General features: G+C 36.6%; 2 protein-coding genes across 2 annotated transcripts; both read right to left on the reverse strand.

The window, feature by feature from the left end:
- Positions 1–8,067: 8,067 nt before the first annotated feature.
- ube2z (ubiquitin-conjugating enzyme E2Z) lies at positions 8,068–16,601 on the reverse strand. The gene is made up of 7 exons (XM_048198259.1): positions 15,864–16,601; positions 14,204–14,276; positions 13,080–13,267; positions 12,399–12,510; positions 12,167–12,279; positions 10,809–10,899; positions 8,068–9,875 (listed from the first exon to the last, which is right to left on the reverse strand). Exons 1-7 carry the CDS (start codon positions 16,250–16,252, stop codon positions 9,699–9,701), a joined length of 1,143 nt encoding a protein of 380 aa, XP_048054216.1. The 5' UTR covers positions 16,253–16,601; the 3' UTR covers positions 8,068–9,698.
- Positions 16,602–17,886: 1,285 nt separating this feature from the next.
- Positions 17,887–22,123, reverse strand: atp5mc1 (ATP synthase membrane subunit c locus 1). Its single transcript, XM_048198272.1, has 5 exons — positions 21,991–22,123; positions 20,590–20,637; positions 18,574–18,648; positions 18,292–18,479; positions 17,887–18,206 (listed from the first exon to the last, which is right to left on the reverse strand). Exons 2-5 carry the CDS (start codon positions 20,626–20,628, stop codon positions 18,092–18,094), a joined length of 417 nt encoding a protein of 138 aa, XP_048054229.1. The 5' UTR covers positions 20,629–20,637; positions 21,991–22,123; the 3' UTR covers positions 17,887–18,091.
- Positions 22,124–22,126: the final 3 nt, after the last annotated feature.

Below are 22,126 nucleotides of genomic sequence, written 5' to 3' on the forward strand. Positions count from 1 at the left end.
GAAGGAGGAATGATTCACGTCTCGCAGGACACTCTACAGTGGTCCTGCTGCGTAATGAAGAGTATTTTGACCAACATGCCATCTGAAATAAGGAGCAGATTCCGTATAAAACCCGTTTCCCCTGTTCCTCGAGCTTTGCATGTTTAAATCACTCATGGCGTGGCCATTCAGTAACGAAGCACAACTTGGGCGCAAGAATTCAAGAATGATTTCGATGAGTTGACAAAAGAGGCGTAGTTGTTTGCATATCTGAACCGTGTAACGCATCTGTGGTGATTAATCATCGTTTTTATTGTTTGGATAAATATAAAGTATGCTTTTTTGTGCACACGCATCTCGAGGTTCTCTCGCGCAAGGTTTCCTGCAATGTAAATAAAGGCTGCTTTGTGCACACTGTTTCTGAATATTACTGTCTCTATTTTTTATACGTCCATTCTCCACAATTCATAAACGCACACGCCCTGTCGAGCCTCAGGGCCATACTTAAGTCTATCAGACGAAGCATTCAGCTGCACATCATCGACTTTAACATGCTGATGTCTCTGATGCCACATCTGACATGCCAGGTAGAACTACTAAGGACTAAAGGGGTCACTGTTTTGATGGCATCTGTCTGAACGCAGCTAGAAGCTGTATTTGTGTGTGTGAGGTACAGTTAGCTTTAAAGTTACTATGTCAAATCCATGGGTAGCCCATATTCTATAATTGCAACAATAGCTAAGCAATACTACAGAGTTGTCATATCTTGCATTGAATATGAATTTCCTTTCATAGTCTTGTTACACTCTGTAAAGAAACTGTTGCAAGGGGGTGCAGTTTGTGGTCCTGTGAAGAAATTGGCATGTCAATACAACCCCCTGTGAGTTTAAGAGGGACTCTGAGATTTGAGATTGTGACCTGACCACACACTGTGAGGGGGATGATGAGGAATGGCTGGTGTGGGGGTAGGGCATCACTTTTCTTGGTGAGGAGGACCACAGGCATGGAGCTCATCCAGGACAAGAAGGACTTTAGGGTTTGATGGTGCATCAGTGAAAACTGTCCATTGATATTCTTTACAAAATGCTGTTTATTATACAAAATAATTATACTATACTGTTTTAGATACTATAAGGTACGATCAAGGGCTTTGTTTTCATTTGCATCATGTAGCTTGTGATAAGGTTCTGGATCTTGCTCTGAGGAACGACAAAGCATGGTGGGAAGGAAGTTCTGAAAAAAAGCAAGAATGACTCTATAAGAATAGTGTGAATATGTTTATTTACCATTTACATGTTATTCAACTGAGACAAGTAACTTTGTTACCTTTAGGAGAAAGTAATGAGCAGTGTATCAAATTAATTTAAGAAAGATACAAAATTATACATACATACCAATAAATAAAGCTCAATTTGAGAAAAAAAAAATAGTATTGGTCTGGCTACATATACATACATATATGGTTGTCTGAATGGCTTACATGCCTATTGTAAGGCAAGTTAGGACATTTTCAAAGTTAGGACATTTGTTATGACACAAGTCAGTCTTACACATGGAAATGGAAGACTATAGCTGAAAATCATAGACAATTATTATTTATGTTATCAGTGGAAATGTAACCAGCCTTTTTACATAAAGGAAAAAGTAATAACTTAAAAAAAAATTAAATAAATAATTAAAAGTATAACCATGGCAAGACCCTGTGTCAATCTAGGGACAGAAATACAACATTATTGCATGTAAATGACTTTCATTTTATTGTAGAATTGTTACATTTTTATACGATCCAAAGTACTTTTTTTTTTCCTATAATGGAAAGGGAAGATTTGTCATATTTGTTTAACTCACATAATCACCTGAAGGCTTTTGCAGAAGAAGGTCTAACAGACTTCATGGTTTCCCTGAATTTTATATTTGTTTGCTTTGCATTCTTGCATCTACACAGCTCTCATCATGGAAGAAACCGTTAACAGATCTTTACAAACTGTATTAACTTTTAGATTAAATGTAATAATAAAATATAGCTATAGTTGCTTAACATAAACCATTTTATATTTATCTGATTTTTGTAAATTGTAAACAAATAATTAAACTTTGAATAAAAGTATAATATATTTTTTGATGTGGGATATTTAATTAGCACTTTAAACTACTTTAAATTAAGCATTTACAAAAAGAGAATTTTATCCTTTTAAAATATTGAAATTTTAGTTATAATTAATGCATGCTGTGAAAATATGAACACAAAAGTTATACAAAAAGTTATCAAAACATGTTGATCTCAGTCTTAGTTTAAGCAGTCATATGCATACTATTGACAACACAAAAATAACAGCAGCATCAAGTCTGATTCAAAGTTTTCAAAGTTTTTTGTTTTCTCCCTCTGAATACCTTAATACAAATAATGTTTTATATTCTAACAACTTGTTAACGACTTCTAACGTCTTTTTAAACTGGATAAGAGTGATGTAATTTCTGCCCTCTTGGAGGAAGTTGAGAATGATTGTCAGTTCTCTGTCATTTCCCATGATGCCACTCAAATGATGTGAGACCCTCTCTGCTGTCTTAGCAATAACACAATATAATCTGGATTTGTAAAACCCTGTAAATCCAGCCTTATCAATCTAAGCAGTAAGCCACATTGGAGAAATCCCCAGCAGTATGTTTAGGTGTTGTTTTCAACTCCTGAAACAGTTTTCTTGCATATCTAAACATTGTGAATTTAGAATTAATTGTTTCAAACGGTTTTCACTGTTATTTCTAAAATATGTAAAATACATCTTACAAATGTTCCCCGTTTTAGCCATCGAATGTCTTTTTAAAAATGTCTCCTAAAATGTAAGCATAAGTTTATCCAACCCACAAAGAGACTTGTGGGTTTATAAAAATATGTTTGATTGAAAAAGCTATGTGCTAATAAATAAATAAATATAATTTATTTACATTATATTACAAGCAGTTTCATTTTACATGCAATTTCAATGTTAAATTAAGTATATTTGATACAATCCAGCCCCTCCAAATGAAGGAAGTTTCTAGATTATTTAGTTTAATCTAAAAGTATAATCTAATCTCACAATAAAATAGGTCACTAAAATTTAATAAAATAAGATATATCTTTCTCTTACAAACACATAGTGTACAAGTTAAGAGAACAACAACATATTTGTAGCCTATAGGAAGACAGTCATTTCCAACTAAAACAAAGTAAAGCACAACAAGCTAATTTAATTATTTAAATATGTAATTAACACGCATAATACAAGCACTTTTAAAATAAATAATTAGCACAATTAAAAAATACCACTGTAAGATTTAATCATGCAAGCAGTTTTGAAAAATAGTTTTGTTAACAGATTTAAAAGCAGAGTGAATGTGACTTGCAATCGTACAAAAAAGGAAAATAAGACAATATAAATTAACAAACAAGAAAGAAAGAAAGAAAGAAAGAAAGAAAGAAAGAAAGAAAGAAAGAAAAACAGTAAGGGAATGATCATCAGGTTCAATGCACACGCTGTTGTTAAAGTACCTGACTGATTCATATCATCAGTTCCTCTATTGTGTTTAACTTCTCGAAGATAATACATTAAATAATCGATATCCGTTTTGTAAAGACAAAGAAACAGTTTTAATGATCAGCAACTTGAAGCTAAAATGCGATTTCCCACAAAATGGAGAGGGGGAGGGTGTGTCCAATCAGAAAAGTGTTTCGCCTCTGAGCTGGTGACGTACATAACACACCCCTGCGCGTACAATGTGAACAATTATACTCTCCAGTTGTTATATTTCTTCGTCCCTATAACTTTGCCTATGTTTCAGTTCGCGTTTATAAAAGTATATGTTTTGTCCACACATCTGAAAAGTTATACCTTACTGGGCGCATGAACACGATAAGAATTTTTGTTTACCGGTTTACCAATAGCGCGCGCGCGCGCGCGCGAGAAAGAGAGAGATGGAGAGCGCGCGCGTTGGAAAACAAGCCTTGGTCTGCTCTCATATCAGAAATCCTACATATCAACTGATGCATCGACAGCTCTCTGTTTAAGTTCATACAAAACAAAGTATGTTTAGCGCTCAAAACTGAGAAGAGACCGACAGCTATATATGGTGTTGGTGTTTGAAGTATATTATGCCCACTAGGGCAATGACTTGCACGTGGCTGCTTCCACCAAGTGGGCATTTTGAGATAATGCAATTCCCGAGAACTGAGACCCACACAGAATTGTTTGCTCACTATAAGTACATTTTAAGTGCACATTTATCATTTATTTCTTGATACATGTACCACATGAAGCTCCATTAACTGAATTAATTTATGAAAGGACAATTAATGTAATCAGATTTCCAGAGAACAACAGTGACATTTTCTTTAGCTATATTATGTGAGCAAGTCCCAAACGGCTTATAAATAGCTACTGTATACGTCTTTGGTTGCGAATCTTAATGAATTTCGTTAACTTGAAAGTTTTACCAGACTGATGTCACGTGCGATATGAAAACTGTGATGTTTACCAGACATTTCATTCATAATATGTGACATGGACACGACAGTTGTGTTACACTAGTGTTACACATAACTGGTGCTCAAAGTTTGTGCAGGCTGTGTTGATTTTATTCATTTGGTCATGTGAACAAATGCTCACTGACAAAGACATGGCGCTTTAAAGATGGTCTATATAGAGAGTTTCATCGCGACAAAACAGAAAAATAGCTGAACTAACGAAGTAAAACGAAATATCGTGTCACTTTTGTGTGCTTAATTCTTGTATAATTTTCCAGCATAGCTACACATTAGATTCTGAATCTTTTCAGCATTGCCACGTTTGTTATTTACTCTGAGCACATGCTTAAAGTAAACAAACAACAGAGACTAAAAAAAGCTTAAAATTGCACGCTTAATTATATACATTGTGAGTTAAATAAAATGTATTATTGAACCCAGACCGTGAACAAGACCAATCAAATTATTTAATTGTGTTTTGAGCATGTAACGAGTTATTCAAATGTTCTGAAGGTGCAATTGCAAAGTAAATCTGTTACAACAATTAAGACGTTTACCTATTTATAATAATTTTTAGGAATTGAATAAACAGTTAGCTATAACGAAAGACTAAAGTCTGAGGCAATCAAATAAGTGTTTTAAAGTGAATAATAAATGAACGATTTCATAAATGAATGAATTAAGTGTGAAACTCAAACTGGCGTTTTCAGAGCAATAACAGTTTTGTGGTTTAGATAACGCCTTCATATTGCACAAACAATTTTTTAATGTAAAAAGCATTAAAACCATAAAGACACCCCCAATATCTCACCTCATGACTACCTCTGATAACTTCCTTTAACGGAACTGCCGTTTGCTAGTAAGATGTGTGTCATAAAATCGTGGTTCCCCGCCCATCGCGATGATTTTTGTTGTCAGGTTTAACTTGTTTTGTTTGTTTGCTTAGAATTTCTGATTGCTCAAAACTAGGGAGACAGTGACGTCACGAAACGTAAAGTTCCATCGCCCCTCCCCCTGGAATTCGACTGTTGTCATGGTTGTGATTGTTGTCGTGACTCGTGAGGGGGAAGAAGTCCTGCACGAAAAGTAAGTCACTGTTCATGAGGCAGTAATGTGGCAAAATCAATCAGACACAGGCGAAACTTTATATTTATGATGTAGGAGAAAGATATCACACAGAATTAGGCTACAAGTGACCTTATTATGAAAGACATATGGCTCTCTCTTAACGAATTTAAAACCGAATTCGTTTGAGAAGGTCCTTCTTGTATAGACATTATGTTTCTGTTTACCAAAGATCATTTTTCAAAACAAATACTTTCAAATGAGAAATTACCTGAGTAGTTTTTGAAGTCAAGGTAGGCTAGTTTCTTAAAAGAAGAGCTACAATTCTTTAAAGATGATTACTAGCCTACACAAAAAGTGTTTCTGTGTTCACTTCAGTGCTTTCAAGATTCAAGATTGAGAACAACTGCTTCACTTTCACAGTTTCTCGGAGGAATTTTGACCAAGGAAAACTTTTAAAGGATAAGTAAGGCTAAATGAAAAAATCTCTGTGACAGATCTAATTCCACATGAAAAAATACTATAGTCATTTATAGCAAATATTATAGTGTTTTTGAACCATACTATAGTAAAGTACTTGAATTCATTTGTTGTGTAGTTGCTGTGTTAATATTACATCAACTATAGTAATATAAACAAACTACTTTTCCCAATACTGTACTAAGATTTCTAAAACTATAGGGTATATTATACTACAATGAATACACTACAGTTTACTGTAGTAAAAACTAAAGTATACTACAGTATTTATTACAGTTGATCAGTTCACTATAGTTAATACTGCAGTATGCTGTAGCTTTCATTAACAAAGTGTTGTAAATACTATTATATATACAGTATTCTACAAGCAAATACAGTCAAACCCAAAATTTTTCAGACCTTTTTGGTATATTTTTAATAGTGGGTGCAGGACACTATAGTTCATTTATGTAAGTGAGGATAGCAAAATAAAGTAAACTGTGACATATTATACCCCAAAATTCTTCATACAGTGGACTACCAGCATTGTGGGAACAAAAATTATTCAGACACTTTGATCTGACCATGTTTTGCTTAAGTGTTATCTGACATAATTAAGATTTTTTTTTTTCTGACAGTTTAGAGATCTTGTCATATTTTATCACCATTTTTTAAACTACAGTGAATAAACTGTATTAATGAATGACATGTTTGATACCATATTCTGTGGTGCCTATCAATATTTGTTATTAATTGTTGTGGTCACTTTAACTTAGAAGAAGTTTCAGCTGAACATTTCCACCAAGACAATTTTAATTGTTGTCAAACAGATTGTTAAATCTGTAGCTGCTCTTACAGTCAAGAGTTTAATGTCTTATCTGATGTATAGAGGGCAGAAGATATAAAACAGCATGCAGAAATTACATACGACAGAGATGTGGTCTTTCTCAATTATTTATAAAACACCTTTTACTACACCATGTTACACTTCACTTATAGACTATTCACATACAAGTAAACAGATATTTAAGTTTTTGATATAACTTCAGGATTCATATAAAGTTGCCTCCATAAAAGCACATCTAAGAGTTTAGCCAAACACCATTAACAGTTTGGCAATCTTTCAAACCCATCTTTCATTAGGTTTTTCAACAGGATTAACAGGTTTTTCAACACGAGAGAGTTGGCTTGTGCTTTGTGGTGACAATAGCTGCGCACTACTGCCCCCTAATGACCACCCAACAATGCTTCAAGACAACACACAGCGATTGTACTTACATTATTAAAAGTGCTCATTTAAAGGATAATCATGCATGTAATAAATTTACAAATATTTTTTTAATTAATTGTGTAAGATCAGTGAGATTTTAAATTAAATTAACATTCTTGTGCGCTGAAACTAAAATGCAACTATTATTTTGTCTTGATCTGATGTGCACTGAACATTTCAACTCAAGCAAGGCATTTTAATTAAAATCCTAATTGTCCAAATCAGTCACAGTTCAACATGTTTTAGAAATATATGAATATGTGAATTGTGTTTTCACAAACTCTGCATAAAACTGATTGAAAGACAAGGAATGGCAAGGGATATTTCAATGTGTCATATGACCTAAAAACACTGAAACCTGATGACATTTTGAAATATATGCACTGAATTACTAAAATTAAGCATGATTTTTATACACTACCTTTCAAAAGTTTGGGGTCACAAGTCTCTTATGTTCACCAAGGCTGCATTTATTTAACCAGAAATACAGTAAAAAGATATATTAAATATTAGTTTAAAATGTTTTCTATGCTAATATATTTTAAAATGTAATTTATTCCTGTGACAGCAAAGCTGAATTTTCAGCATCAGTCTTCAGTGTCACATGATCCTTAAGAAATCATTCTAATATGATTTGCTGCTCAAGAAACATTTCCTGTTATTATCAATATTGAAACAGTTGTGCTGCTTAATATTTTTGTGGAAACCATGATACTTTTTTTTAGTGATCCCAAAAAACTCACAGTGAAAACAGTGCATCAATGAAACAAATGTAATCAAACAGAGGCACAAGTAATCAGAATCAGTTTTATATATATTTTTTCTTATAGTTGCAATTGATACATTAATTATTTACATAATTCATTCTCATTTCGCTAACAAGGGAAAAGCATTAGTACATCACAAAGTCAAACTCACAGTTAAGGAACTGTTTCCTGTTGCAGGGCGTTCTAGAAGACACATAGACTTAATAGTCAAACGATCAAGCAACCTAACAAGTGCTGTCTTATCAAAATATGATGCCCTAGACCAGAATATATTCTCTATTGCTTAAGAGAAATCAACTGCATCAAAATGATAGCACATGCAAAAACCTCAGAACTGTACTTGGGCCCATTTGAGAAAATAAAACTTTGCTAAAGGATTTTTGTGTGTGTGTGGTTAATCACTCAAAAGAGAACCAAGAGTATCTGCTTTTCCATGGATAAAATGCATTATAAGTGTACATGTATACAGAATAGTAAAGGCTGCCAGTTTGGTTGGTTCATCATGCTGTGGGAAACTATATTTAAAGGGATGGATTGCAATAGATAGTTGTAAAATATGTAGGTGCACTCTCATGAAAACTATAATTGGAGCATAGATAGAACCATGGTGTCAAGAAATGGTTAAATATTATCCCATTCCTCTTCTCCAAATCTGTACTACGCAGCCTAATCCTGTTGCATATGAGGACACCAGTGACCACAGTATCCCCGGTAAAGAGAAGGACATTTGTAGCAGTATCGAGGCTGGTGTGGAACTGCTGTCTAAGCAACAAAAAGCATGTAAAAGTATGTTTCTGCATTGTTGAAAATTCAGGATTATTCCCAGAACAACAACAGAAGAACAGATGTCTCTTTTGACACTCAACAGCTTCACGATTAGAGACAGACTTAAGATCACCAAACGAAACTGTATTTCCAACGAGTCGACGACACTCAAAAGGCAACCTTTCCCATTAGTGCTTGGCAGGCTGCTGATACTTTCACCAGTTCAATAGCATTTTAAGAACATTGAACATTAAAATAAAACTTCTCTATATAATTATATGTACATTTCTTTAAAGTTGCATCCGTTTTTCTTGCTCTTAAAGTGTGGTGTTCAATTCATTGTGAATTTGTATCTCTGATTTCATTAGTGAAAAACAAACGTTCTGATTAGACTAAACAGTGGAACAAAAAGAAATGTGTGCATTTGCAAGTAAACAGGTTTGTTTTAGGAGTGATTTTATTATCTTTATGAATTATTTGACTTCATATGTCTTCTTTTTTCTGTTTAGCTCTACAATGGATGCAGCAAGAGACAGAGAAACATGGACTCAAAAGGTAGAGGCTGTGGTGACCTGCTGAGGAGCCGGCGTATACATCTCTGTCACTTACAAATGTACACACGCACACATACATCTATATGCAAGGCCCTCATTCCCCCTCCTGCCTGAACCTCTTCTCCATCAAGGAAAAAAATAAACAGCAAAACAAAAGGCAGTCATTGGCCAGCACACAAGAGCAAAAAAAAAAAAAATTAACTCTGTTCTCCATGAGCGGATTCTCCAGGGGTTTTTTTTCCAGCTCTTCTTGCATCTGTGCTCGCTTGAGGAGTCCGGAGCTGCAGGTAAAGGGAAACGATCTAACCTTTGTTTGCTTCACACCCCTAGAGGGCACTCTAAGGCTGTGAGCTACCCTGACTGTCCGGATCGGTGCCGGACGAGCTGGTATCCGAGTCAGAGTCGCCGTCGTTGTCCTCTGGCGGGCACTTTTCCCGCAGTCGCCTCTGGATGGCTCTGAGACGAGTCAACAGACCTTGGTAGTCAAAACGACCTCTCTTCTCCCCAAAAGGATCCTGCAAGACATGCATCAAAATACACACATTTGACAGGGATCAAAAAGGACAGAATAAAATGTTTAAGATATTTAACTACTTTAAGGTAACGATTGTAAAGTTGTAAAACACCAAAAAAAAAAAAAAAACTATTTACGTTAAACTATATAATACACTACCATACAAAAGTTTGGGGTCAGTACTTTATTTTTTGGGTAAGAAATTAATACTTTTATTTAGCAAGGAATGCATTAGATTGATCAAGAGTGACAATAAAGAATTATTATTTTACAAAAACATTCCATTTCAAATAAATGCTGTTTTTTTTTTTTTTTTTTTTTTTAACTTTCTATTCATCAAAGAATCCTGAAAAAAATCCACAAAAATATTAAGCATGATAATAATAAGAACTGTTTCTTGAGCAGCAAATCAGCATGTGAGTAATTAAGCTGAAAAGCTTTGGCATCAAAGCTTTGACAACCAAAATACCCCCAAAAATTATATATATTTTACAACACAAAATCATACCACTATAGAAAAAGTAAGCACAAATTAAACAAAAACAATACAATTCAACCACAGTCTGTGCAACAGTTCCACTTAACTACATGTGACACGACTACAAAATGCCTGAAAACTGATTCATAGCAGGACTTGAGAACAATAACAACTCTGAAAATCCCACAGAAATGGCTGCAGGCGAATGGAGGCTGTACTCAGTGATTCAGCTCAACTCAAGTTCTCTTGACTACGAGGTGTGATTGAACGTCACATTCTTTGTTCTTTTTGGTCTTCTGTAAATGCTGACATGAATGACTCACCACAGCTAATAGGAACATTTGTAAAATCACAATGCTAAATGTTTGCATAAGGTTGTATTTCTAATGTTATGACGACAATTGAAATGACATCACATGGCACAACATGAAATGTAGCAAAGTACGTTTGCATTACCTGCATGTTCTGCCCTTGGAGATGCAGACGTTCTTTGCAGACCCCCTCATAGAAATCATAGTACTCCAGGAAGGATTTCTCCATCACGCTCCTAGGAACAGAAAAACAATGCTCTTAAAAGGGTGTGTTGGCCATTTAAAAACCTATACAAGTATTAAAAAATTCTAATGGATTCAAGGTTGACGATTTACAAATTCTTGTTTTTGATAACTAATATAATTTCCAAAGAAAACTTTAACCATTTAATAATTGGCAATACTAATTCACATTTATTTGTATAGCGCTTTTCACAATACATATCGTTTCAAAGCAGCTTTACAGAGAATGCATGTCAAAATTACAATTTAAGAAGAATGCAGTTAGCTAATAATGTAATAATCTGGGCAATTAAAAGTGCTAAAGAGGTTCTTTTTGTCGACTGAGTTTTTGAAATGAGCGCATGGGTAAGAACAACCCCCCTCCTTCACAGCTCATTTAGAGGGAACGCCTCCCAAAACTCGTGCACGAGTATCGGAACACGAGTGTTTACCACCGGCATTCGCTGTGTTATTAAGCCGGGCACACTTAACGACTAGCTAAAACATTCTGACTATGCTCAACATACAGCGATTGTTTCCTGCTCCTGAAGCAGATTTATATACTTTCACATGGAATTTGAACACCAAGTGTAATCGCAGACTGAAAGCAACTGGCTCTGACTGGACGCGTTTGAGCGCGATCAGTCATAAGTATCAATTTACATTCATAATCGGCCTAACAATCGTTAAGTGTGTGCGCGACTTAAAGCCGTGGATTCATTATGTCGGACTCACCGCAGGTAACTCATAATCTGCAGTTGTTACTCCTGTCTCCTGACAAAAACATTGCATGCAGCGCCTGTGGAGTGTGGAAAGTACTGGAGCGCGCAGCCGCGCGTCTCTCACATGGATCGTCATGTCAGTGATTGACAAGCCAGAGGGTCAATCCGCGCACGTCTCTCACAAGGAACGTCACGGCAGTGATTGACAAGCCAGAGGGCCAATCGTTTACGCGATGATCTCGTAAACGATTGGCTGATGTTTTTAAGGCCCTACCACGTGCACAGATGATGTATATTAATATTATTACTTTCAGTGCACCTAATAAATAGTCTTTTATCAGTTAGTAAAGACCGTTTCAAGTAATATTGCAAAAATGTATAAAACAAAACATCCTCTTTAGCACCTTTAATTTACAAACACTGTTAGCATTTAAAGGTAGAAGCAATGAGCTCCTGGAAAAATGAATAAATAGTAATAAATAATAAATAGTTTAGTTCGGGCTACAAGCCTTTAAAACGGACCCAGATTATGCGAAATGGCGAAGGGATCATCACTCACCACAAAGCCTCAGGACACGGCACTTTACCCTCTAGCATATCGCACACAGCTACTCGCATGGTTTCGTGGCGGATACACTCGTTGTAGTTTTTGCTGTCACCTGGATGCCTTTCCTAGCAAATAGATGACATTGCAGAATAAACTATAGCTTTCACTGTGAACCAAATAAAACACAGATTACAGGAGGACCGCATAGGGACCTTCTAAAGCAAGAATGTGGGAGAAGTAGTACCTGCTCAAAGCCTGGCTCATTGTGGTAAGGGTTCTCTGTCATTAGGGACTGTATGGATATGAGAACAGAGGAGATGCTCTGGGCGGGACTCCACGCTGGACCAGTCCAAGTGCTGTAGAAAGAAACAGCTGGGATCTGAGTAAAAGCTCATTCATACCAAGAATGATAACTATAAATCTAACTCTATTAGCATCTACTATGGATAACAATAGATTGATACATCGAAATAAATAATATATATATATATATATATATATATATATAAAAATAAAATGTGTGTGTGTATCAGTAAGATTTTTTAATGTTTTTGAAACAGAAGTTTTTGGTGTACATTTAAAAATGTTTTGCTGATTAAGATAAATTATATCAGGTTGTATTGTGCTGAAGCGTTTAATTGTTTTTTTTTTATCATCAGAAATTGATTCCAACAATTCTGATTTTATTGTTTTTATCATTTATCAGCTGGAAAAAAAATAACTCAAAGTGATTCCAACGATATTGATCCTCTGTGTCATTATTGTTACAGTTGTGGTGTGACAACCTACTCTCAAAGAATTAGAATGATTAAAACTTTATAGTTATCGTCCTTGGTGTGAACAGGCCTTAACTCTGGAACTAAAAGTGGCTAAGTAAAATATCTGTGAGAATCCAATAAAAGCCTAAACAAGAAATGTGTCTTACCCGAGGATGCTCAGGCAAACTTTGCCGTTGCGGTAGAAGTTGGGGTTGAAACGAACAGTATTGTGCCCTGTAGTGATTAGTTTGACGCGTGGAGGGTGGATGGGATAGTCAGGGGGACAGCGGAACAGGAAGAGGAAGAAGCCACCCTCATATGGTGTGTCGAAGGGGCCGGTGATGAGGGCATGAATCTGTGGAGACAAGAGGAGGAAGAGGGTTTATTTGAAGGGTTTCACCTTTCTAGGCCACAACAGAAAAAAAATAACCTGATACATTCATACACTACAGCAATTTTCATGACTTTTTAAAACACTTTTACAGCATTTCTTAATTTAGTATAGTGTTAAAATATACTATTGTTCATTAATTGATGCTTGAACATGATACTTTAACACATAATATACACAATATTAAAATATACAACTTGTTTAAATATTAATACAAAGTGTTAAAAATATATTTTAATGTTTTTTTTTTTTTAAAGAAGTCTCTCTCATGCTCATCAAAGCTGTATTTGTTAGAAATATTACAATTTAAAATAACAGTTTTTACTATGTTTTAAAATATAATTTAATCCTGTGATGGTAAAGCTGAATTTTCAGCATCATTACTCCAGTCTTCAGTGTCACATGATCCTTCAGAAATCATTCTAATATGCTGATTTACTGCTCAAGAATCATTTATTATTATTATCAATGTTGAAAACATTTGTGCTGCTTAACATTTTTGTGGACACGATAATGCATTTTTTCCAAGATTCTTTGATGAATATAAAGTTCAAAAGAACAGCATTTATTTGGAATAGATTTTTTTAACATTGTAAACGTATTAAGTGTCAATTTAATGCATCCTTGCTGAATAAAAGTATTTGTTTTAAAAACCCAAACCTTTGAACACTAGTGTATATGTAGAAATGAACATTAACCTAGAATAATAAATGCTGTAAAAGTATTGTTCATTGTTAGTTCATGAAACCTAATGCATTAACTTTGCATGTGCAATCAAAGCATTCATTGTATAGTAAGAATATAACAATACAAGGAAGGATTGAGGGAGGGAACACAGGAGAGCGAGCGAAATGCTCAAATATCATCATAATTGTGAGGGAAATGTCTGCTGATGCTTACCTTGGTCATGTCGTGAGGATCAGGAACCACAAACATACCCGGAGGAGGTTCTTTATAGATGGACATAATGTCTCTAAAAAGAGGAAAGAAGAGGAGAATATGTTCACAGAATCATTAAAAACAAACAGGCATCACTCACATGAAGAAATATCAGTGGCAGCGTGCACCATTTTTCTCAAAGCACGAGAAGGAAGCAGAAGCCACATACAGACCCTGCCAAGAAAATCATCAGATCACTGAATGCCTGTAATACAAAGCCAAACTACACAAACATAACTGACTCATTGTAACCGAGTGCTTTCATTTTCGTGTCCACATTTCCATTATTAGTCCTCTGGGGAAGTCTGATCAAATTATGCCCAGGCCAAAGTCACTGCCAAGTGATAATTTCCTTAGAGTGTCAACATTGTACCTTATAAATGCGGTCGCCTATAACAGATTAATCTGCGGGCACGCTTGTAACATTTGGCTGGAAAATGTTTCAGAATGCCAGGCTAGTAGAGATTGACAGGTCATTAGTTTGAGCAATATTTTTATTGAGAACTACTTAAAAGGTTCATGCCATTATTTGGTAGATGTCTAAAGAATGATACCTAACTGCACAATTACAGCACTGTGCATTCATCAGAAAATAATAATGCTCACAGGTGAATAAAGTGCATAATTTGAACATAAATTACTCAAATTTGTATGCATCATTCTCAAGCAAGAAATGCATACCTAAGATGAAAATAAATTAGAATGAAACAACTTTGCATTAATGTAATAAAGATAATGAATTCTATAGGCTCTAATTACACTTGAGCAATAGCCAGAAATTGGCTCTCTTAAACCTAAATGGGATGGAAAAGGACTGGAAGGCCAAGAAAACTTTCAAAATCTGATGAGAAGGTTCTCAGATTTTCTTCTTTGAGAAACTGGAAGAAGACCAGGAGGTCACACTTAAAGAAGCCATTTTGTTCTGGTATTTTTTATTTTTTACATTTTGTATACATATTTCTTGTTTGTATCACAATAAAGACCAAAAAATAAATATGGATGGTCATTAAAACGCAACAAAGTTGGTGGTGGCTTAAGACATATTTTATTATATGTGAAGACTTCAGATGCAAAGCCTCTAAGTGCCGTCTGAAATTTTCTTCTAACTTAAGCATTTTTTAATCAAGCTCCTATGTTTAGGTTCAGTAATTCCACTTTAATGGCAATTAATAGGTCCTTTTCATTGCAATTAAAGTGAGATAACTGAAAATAAACATACAAGCTTGATAAAAATGCTCATTTTAGAAGATAATTCCAGACGGCACTTAGAGGCTTTTGCATCTGAAGTCTTCATATATAAAAAAATATAATACTTATGCTTATATGCATGATATGATACACACACACACACATATATATATATATATATATATATATATATACATGTATATATATTTCATAGATTTATAATATTTATATTTTTGTAGTGTGATATTTATTATTGTGCCAAAAGGAAACAATTACCAGTTAAATGTAAATGTGTTATCTGAAGTTCATTCAGCATTCTGACATATGTTTGGATGGGACAGTAAATTAACAATGCAGCACGCAGGCGAACTTAAAAAAGTTGTCTTACACTTCCTAAAACAAACACAGACCATATAGGATAGTCCATCATTACCTTTTTATCCGGAGAATACACTGCTGAGACGCCTTTTCGTTGTCCCAGTCGGTGCTTAACGTGGGATCCCAGGAGGTGGCGTGAATTTGGGACAGGAGGCCCGCTCCGGCCGGGACTCCTGATCCGATACCGGGCGGCAGGGATGGAGGAACGGCCACGGGGACCGTGGAGTCGAGCGCATGGGTCAGAACACCGAGTCCGCTCTCCACGGCCGGAGTGATGGTATGCGCGATCCCGGGAGCGACCACAGACAGGCCGGTCTCTGCCGGAGGCGAGGAGGCTGATGAATGCCCCGGTATAGAATTACCCAAACTCGCGGAGAACTGCGCTCCGTGGTCCTGCGCCATCCCCACCGATCCGTTGGCCTCCTCCCCAACGCTATCCGCCATCGTCGACGAGACAGAAGAAGCCACAAACTGTCTGAACAGCTGTCAAATCAATCAGTTTCTTCTGCAGTTTCTGTTTCTCCTCGCTCGGAGGCAAGTAGAGGAGGGCAGGAAGAGAGAAATGACTCCTACATGTTCTCCCTTTCCCCTCTTCTGACCTCAACTATAACAACCTATGTCGAAAGCAGCGCTGAATTTAGTGTATTACCCGAATTAGCTGAGCATTTAACATTCGCATCAATGAGCAGCTGAGTTTAAGGTCCAAACGCACGTAAACGTAGTTGCCCCTCGTTCGGCCTGGCCTGTTTATCAGTGTTGTTTCATTTCTCTCCACTTCCTCCTCATTCAGAAGGAAATAGTGCCATCTAGCTGTGCACTCCTGGAGGAGGTTCAAGCCGAATGGGAGTTGTGAGGAAACGATTCTGGTTCCATTAAAGATTCTTTTAGAATATTTGGATAACAGAAATGCAGTTCCACTCAAAATGTGTTTTAAAAGTACAGTAAGCGAATTATTAGTGTTTGATTCACTAAAAATAACTGGGAATCAGAAATTTTTGGTCGCGCTGCATGTTTTTGATTCACTAAAAAAGAACCGGCTCATAAGAGTCAATATTCGCTCAGAGGTCGACCAAGCGGTGCTCACTGCAGAGCCAAATGACGTCCAGCTCACACCTCTCTGGACGTCCTGGGTTGAGCCTGACCTAGTCGAGCTACACCTCTGTGGATCTCATGGGTGGAGGGATAGTTTTGGGTAGGGTTAGGGTGTGATTGGACTTTCTACATCTAGAGAGACTTCACACTCCACTCATGACTCTGCAGTGAGCAACCTGGACTTCACTGGCCTCCCAATTAAACCACCTGCGCACCAGCTTGACCAATCAGCAGCTGGTTCTGAAAAAGTTTAAATCAACCCACCAAGGCTGGTTTAAGCTTCTTTTTTTTTTCCTCTCCAGCAGAGTTAGTGGGGCTGAGATAAGAGAAATATATAATTTTTGTCATTTTGTTCTGTAAGATGAAGTCAGGAACTCACTGCACCTTCAAACTAGTTGAAATGAGGTGCATAGACAAAAATTGCAAATTTGTCATTGACAAAGGTCACGTTTGCCCTTTTTTCAGTCAAGTATTGATTTAATTTCACACTTTGATGACTACTTAGAGCATGCAGACTCTTGAAGTGTTTCACATTCTGTAAGATGAACCATGAATGCAGTCACATTCTTGTGTGAACTTTTTAGTACTACTTGCTTCTGCACTGCCCTAATTTTAAAAGAGGTTTCATAGCAAGCTAGTAAATGATAGGTGAATAAATGGGAAGACAAATCAAAAGCAAGAAATATTTTTAAATCTGTTAGATTTCAATACAAATCTCTACAATGAGTCTTAGAACATTTAGATTGACTTTGGGCAGCCTAAAGAGGTTTTGAATAAAAGTTAGTCAATCCAAATCCAATATATAGTAGTCAACATTTGAAGTGGATCAAAAAAAAGGTTCAAAGTTGTCCTAAAAAGAAGGTTTTAGGACAACTTTGAAAGGTTTTGATCCACTTCAAATGTAGTTTTCAAAAACACCAGGCTAGTCTGCATTCCCTCAACAGACTCTACATTCTTATAGCATAAACAACAAACACAAAAGCAAACAGATTTCAACCATTTATTCAGATGGTCTTATGTGAATTGAGTTCTTACATAAAACGTTCAGAGAGAAAAACGGTACAGGGGAACATAAAAAGGGAGAGTTTCTTGTAGTTTTGTTGGAATGGCGGTGCCACGGCCTAAGCTGCGCATCAGAGTTCCAATCTCCGGATCAAGGGAGTCGAACTGCTTGAAGAAAAGACATCCAAGTTACATGGCGAACAGGATGAGGAACGCCACCATCAGACAGAACAGACCCATGGCCTCAGACAAAGCGAAGCCCAAAATGGCGTAGGAAAACAGCTGCTGTTTCAGGGAGGGATTCCTGTAAATGAAGAAAAAGCGATTAGGCATAAGCTACATACAAGAAATAAACCAAGTTTAAGAGCCTAATTTTAAAGACTGATTACCTGGCATAGCCAATAATAAGGCTGCCGAACACTGTCCCGATTCCAGCTCCGGATCCGGCCACACCCACCGTGGCAGCACCAGCACCAATGAACTTGGCCGCTGTGTCGATATCTCTGGATACAGCGCTGGTCTGGAAGCCCCGGGTTACATTAAGAAGGGTCGCTTCACTGACTGGCAACAGAGCTGCCTGAAAGAGAGGGAAAGACATTTGAGCATGTGCAAGAGAAGCTGCAAAGTATTTCAGGGCATTCACATGGAAGTGCCTTTTTTTTTTTTTTTACCTGTTCAGTTCTTGCTTCAGGTCTATTGAACAGGACTGAAACAGGCCGGGCCAAAACCCTGGATCCTCCGCGGACCTGATGGGAAGAAAGAAACTTTCAGAATGAGAAAAATGCTTTTCGATTACCTAATCTTAACATTAAGCATATTTCTGATTGAAACATTTTATGAGAGTGCAAAGATCCAGGGTACATCAATTTAATTTCAACTAATAATCTTAAAACAAATGAACACTATACTATGGATATTGCTGGCTCCGTGAGGAATTGACCTGTCGCTGGGAGTTTGATTGGCAAGCGATCTTACCAGTCATAACCAGTCATAACCAGTCATAACCAGTCATAACCAGTCATAACCAGTCATAACCAGTCATAACGTCTGCGAATCTGCCATTTTGTCTGACAAAGCAGTCAGGAGTTAGAAGATTAACCTCGGTGGACTTGAACTTGAAAAATGGTATGTACAGTCGGGCTGTGACGGTTGTCATGGGTTTTTTTTAGCAGTGACGGAAAAAATCTGCAGCCCTTCCTTCATTTTGACAGATTATGTAGCTTGTGACTGTAATTCCCACCCCTGTCCAGTTGGTGGTGAGTGCACTCCAGTGTGGCAGCAGAGGACGAGTTCAGTCTCCAGAATAAAATGAAAATGCGCTTGATTACTCACAGACGAGCACCCTAGTTTGTCAGTTTTATAATAATAAAAAGTTACTTATGCTTACATAATTTTTTTAAAGTTATTTTTCTTGGTGACTATGAGTTTATGGTCAACGAATGGCTTTTCTGAAGTATAATGTTATGTGACATTGTTTGCAACACTGTTGACTGACGTGATACAGATTTTGGTAAGCTACTGTATCTTTCAACTTATTTTATATTTTCATACATGTTTATTTCGTTCTGTACAGTAGTAAAGAGGCAAGGATGATCGCATTCACTCACGATCCGTGACAAGTGTTCAAGATGAAAAGTGACGCAGTCTTTGTACAACTTTCTTCTCATAATATAAATAAATGCATAGCCTATGCCTATTTGCTTATCCTGTAAGTTCGTGAATAAAAATGAAAATGTGGACGAAATCAGAAGCTATTAAATGTCTTATTAAAATATAAAGATTAAAATGACAGGTAATTACTGATGATGGATTTTTTTTTTTTTAAGATCCTGTCCATCAAAATGACGGCGAAACGCAAGTCTAACGCAACCTCTGATTTTTATATATATATATATATATATATATATATATATATATATATATATATATATATATATATATATATATATATATATATATATATATATATATATATATATATATATATATATATATATATATATATATATATATATATATAGCACCCTAGTTTGAATAAAAACCAAACCCCACCCCCTTTCGGACCCCACCACCGCAACACCGGCGGTTGTTGCCGATTTACCACCGCAGTAGTAAAAATTTGCCACCGTCACAGCCCTAATGTACTGACAACATTCCTTCTGATGTTCATTCATGTTTATTTGATGCTATAAATTAACTAGTATGAAGAGATGATCGGTTCACGAGCCGCTTGAGCTGAGGTGCTACAGCAATGTCACGACATTACAGAGCCACAAAATTGTTTTTAATGTTCGAATTTCTTAAAATTACACAATTTGAAAGCTGGGACTTTAATATCAGAAGTAACCCGCTCTGTCTTGTCTGTCGACATGTCAGTGACCTCTTTGCTCCCCGATGTATTTTTCACTTGTCGGACAACGCAACAGTAACTAAGGGCCGTGGGTCTTTGCGAAGGGTCAGTTGCTTATTATCCTCTTTTATAAGTTGTTTTGGATAAACACTTATGCTTTTAGCAGATGCTTAAGTTTAAAAGCAGCATTTAAATGCATGATTATAAACATGGTTAGAACTATATGTAGACAATTTCCATAGACACTAGAAAATACAATACACTAAAAAGAATGGCATTAAGGTAATTTTCTGAAACGGTCAATGGAATGTGACAGTATTTGAGCCTGAATACATACCACAGCAGGTGAGGTGACGAACTTAGCACATGCGTACATGTTTGAAGCCTGTGGAGAAGAAAGATGTTAGACAGGTGTAAGAAAAGGGCACCAGTGTCATCAACATAGGATGTCATTCCCTTACACATAGTGAAGCAATGTCGGCAACAAAACGTGTTTTGTGCCATAACACTTAAGTTATCAATTAAAGATGACTACAACTCAATGGCAACTGAAGGGACTTTCAATTTAAATCAAGTCAAGCCATCAGTACATTTCAAAAACCCCACAAACAGTTCAAAGAAAGCTAATATTAAGTGTTCCAAAATTTCTGTAGCATCCAAAGCAAATGACAGATGGTCTGTATATATAAAGGACCTAGACCTGCTTTGACAAGGGAACCTCCAACCAAAACTTTCTTAGGCCGAGGGCACATCCCCTCTAAGTCAGTGGTCAAACATATGGCAGCATAAAGGTCATTATGTACTACTGTACTCAAAACACCCAACACAAGGTTTCACCCACTCAAGACACAGAGACTTAAGAGATAGAGATGGAGTCAGCCATCAAACCTGAGGTTATTAGAGCCTGTTAAAACAGCATTGAGACACTGACACCAGCAGTAACTAAGTCCATCAAAAAAATAAATTCTGTACCCAATTTGCAAAGTGAGAGAAAGGTTATGCAAGTTTTTCATATATTATAAATATATATTTGTTACATTGACTTCACTCATTTCAGGTCACCCTTTGGACAACCTTTTGAACAGCCTGAGCATAATGCCCGTGCTTCTTGCCTTAAACACATTATTAAGCAGAAAATGACAGTAATAATCGGTTCTAAGGTTAATTTGAGTCTTAAGCTTGAGGCGTTTAACTTACCAGCAAAACGAGCGCGCGGATAGTCTGGAGACTGAAGGTCACCAACAGCTTTGAATGGTACTTACGTAAAACATAAACGCATATGAACTGCCTTATAACATGCATACAACAGACATAAAATATATGTAAATGTCATTACAGTATTAAAACACTTGCACTTGAAGGTGCAAGCGCAGCGCGAGCTTTCAGGCTGATGCGGGCCCAGTCAGACATCTTGCAAGTGTCACGAGCAATACGAGAATAAAACGTCCGTGCATTTAAAATGCACTAATAAATCGTGAATCTGAGGAGCTTTGGCGTTATTTACCGGTTGCTCTTCGGGTTGAGGTCTCGAGACCTAATCGCAAAGGGACTCATTCATTCATTCGAGATGACTTTGACAAGCAGCTAGCGGAGCTTTAGCAACGCGCTTCTCTGAATGGCACCGGAAAACTGCAGTTATTTTAGCCGGATCAGAAACGTCCGCACATTTCCATAGCTTTAAAAAGCGAGGTTCCCCTACTATGTGTATTTATATGAATGCAGAGAATACCTGACTCACCGATTAGATACAGCACACAAGGGCCCGGGGTTACAGGGACAAGCTTGCAGCTAGAGGCAATGAGTACACCGTGAAAACTGTCACCTTGTCATTTATAAGCTTCGGAAGTACGTCCTCGTTTGTGATTGGGCAGAGG

The sequence above is a fragment of the Megalobrama amblycephala genome, linkage group LG1, assembly GCF_018812025.1.
Source record: "Megalobrama amblycephala isolate DHTTF-2021 linkage group LG1, ASM1881202v1, whole genome shotgun sequence".
In the NCBI taxonomy this organism is placed as follows: domain Eukaryota; kingdom Metazoa; phylum Chordata; class Actinopteri; order Cypriniformes; family Xenocyprididae; genus Megalobrama; species Megalobrama amblycephala.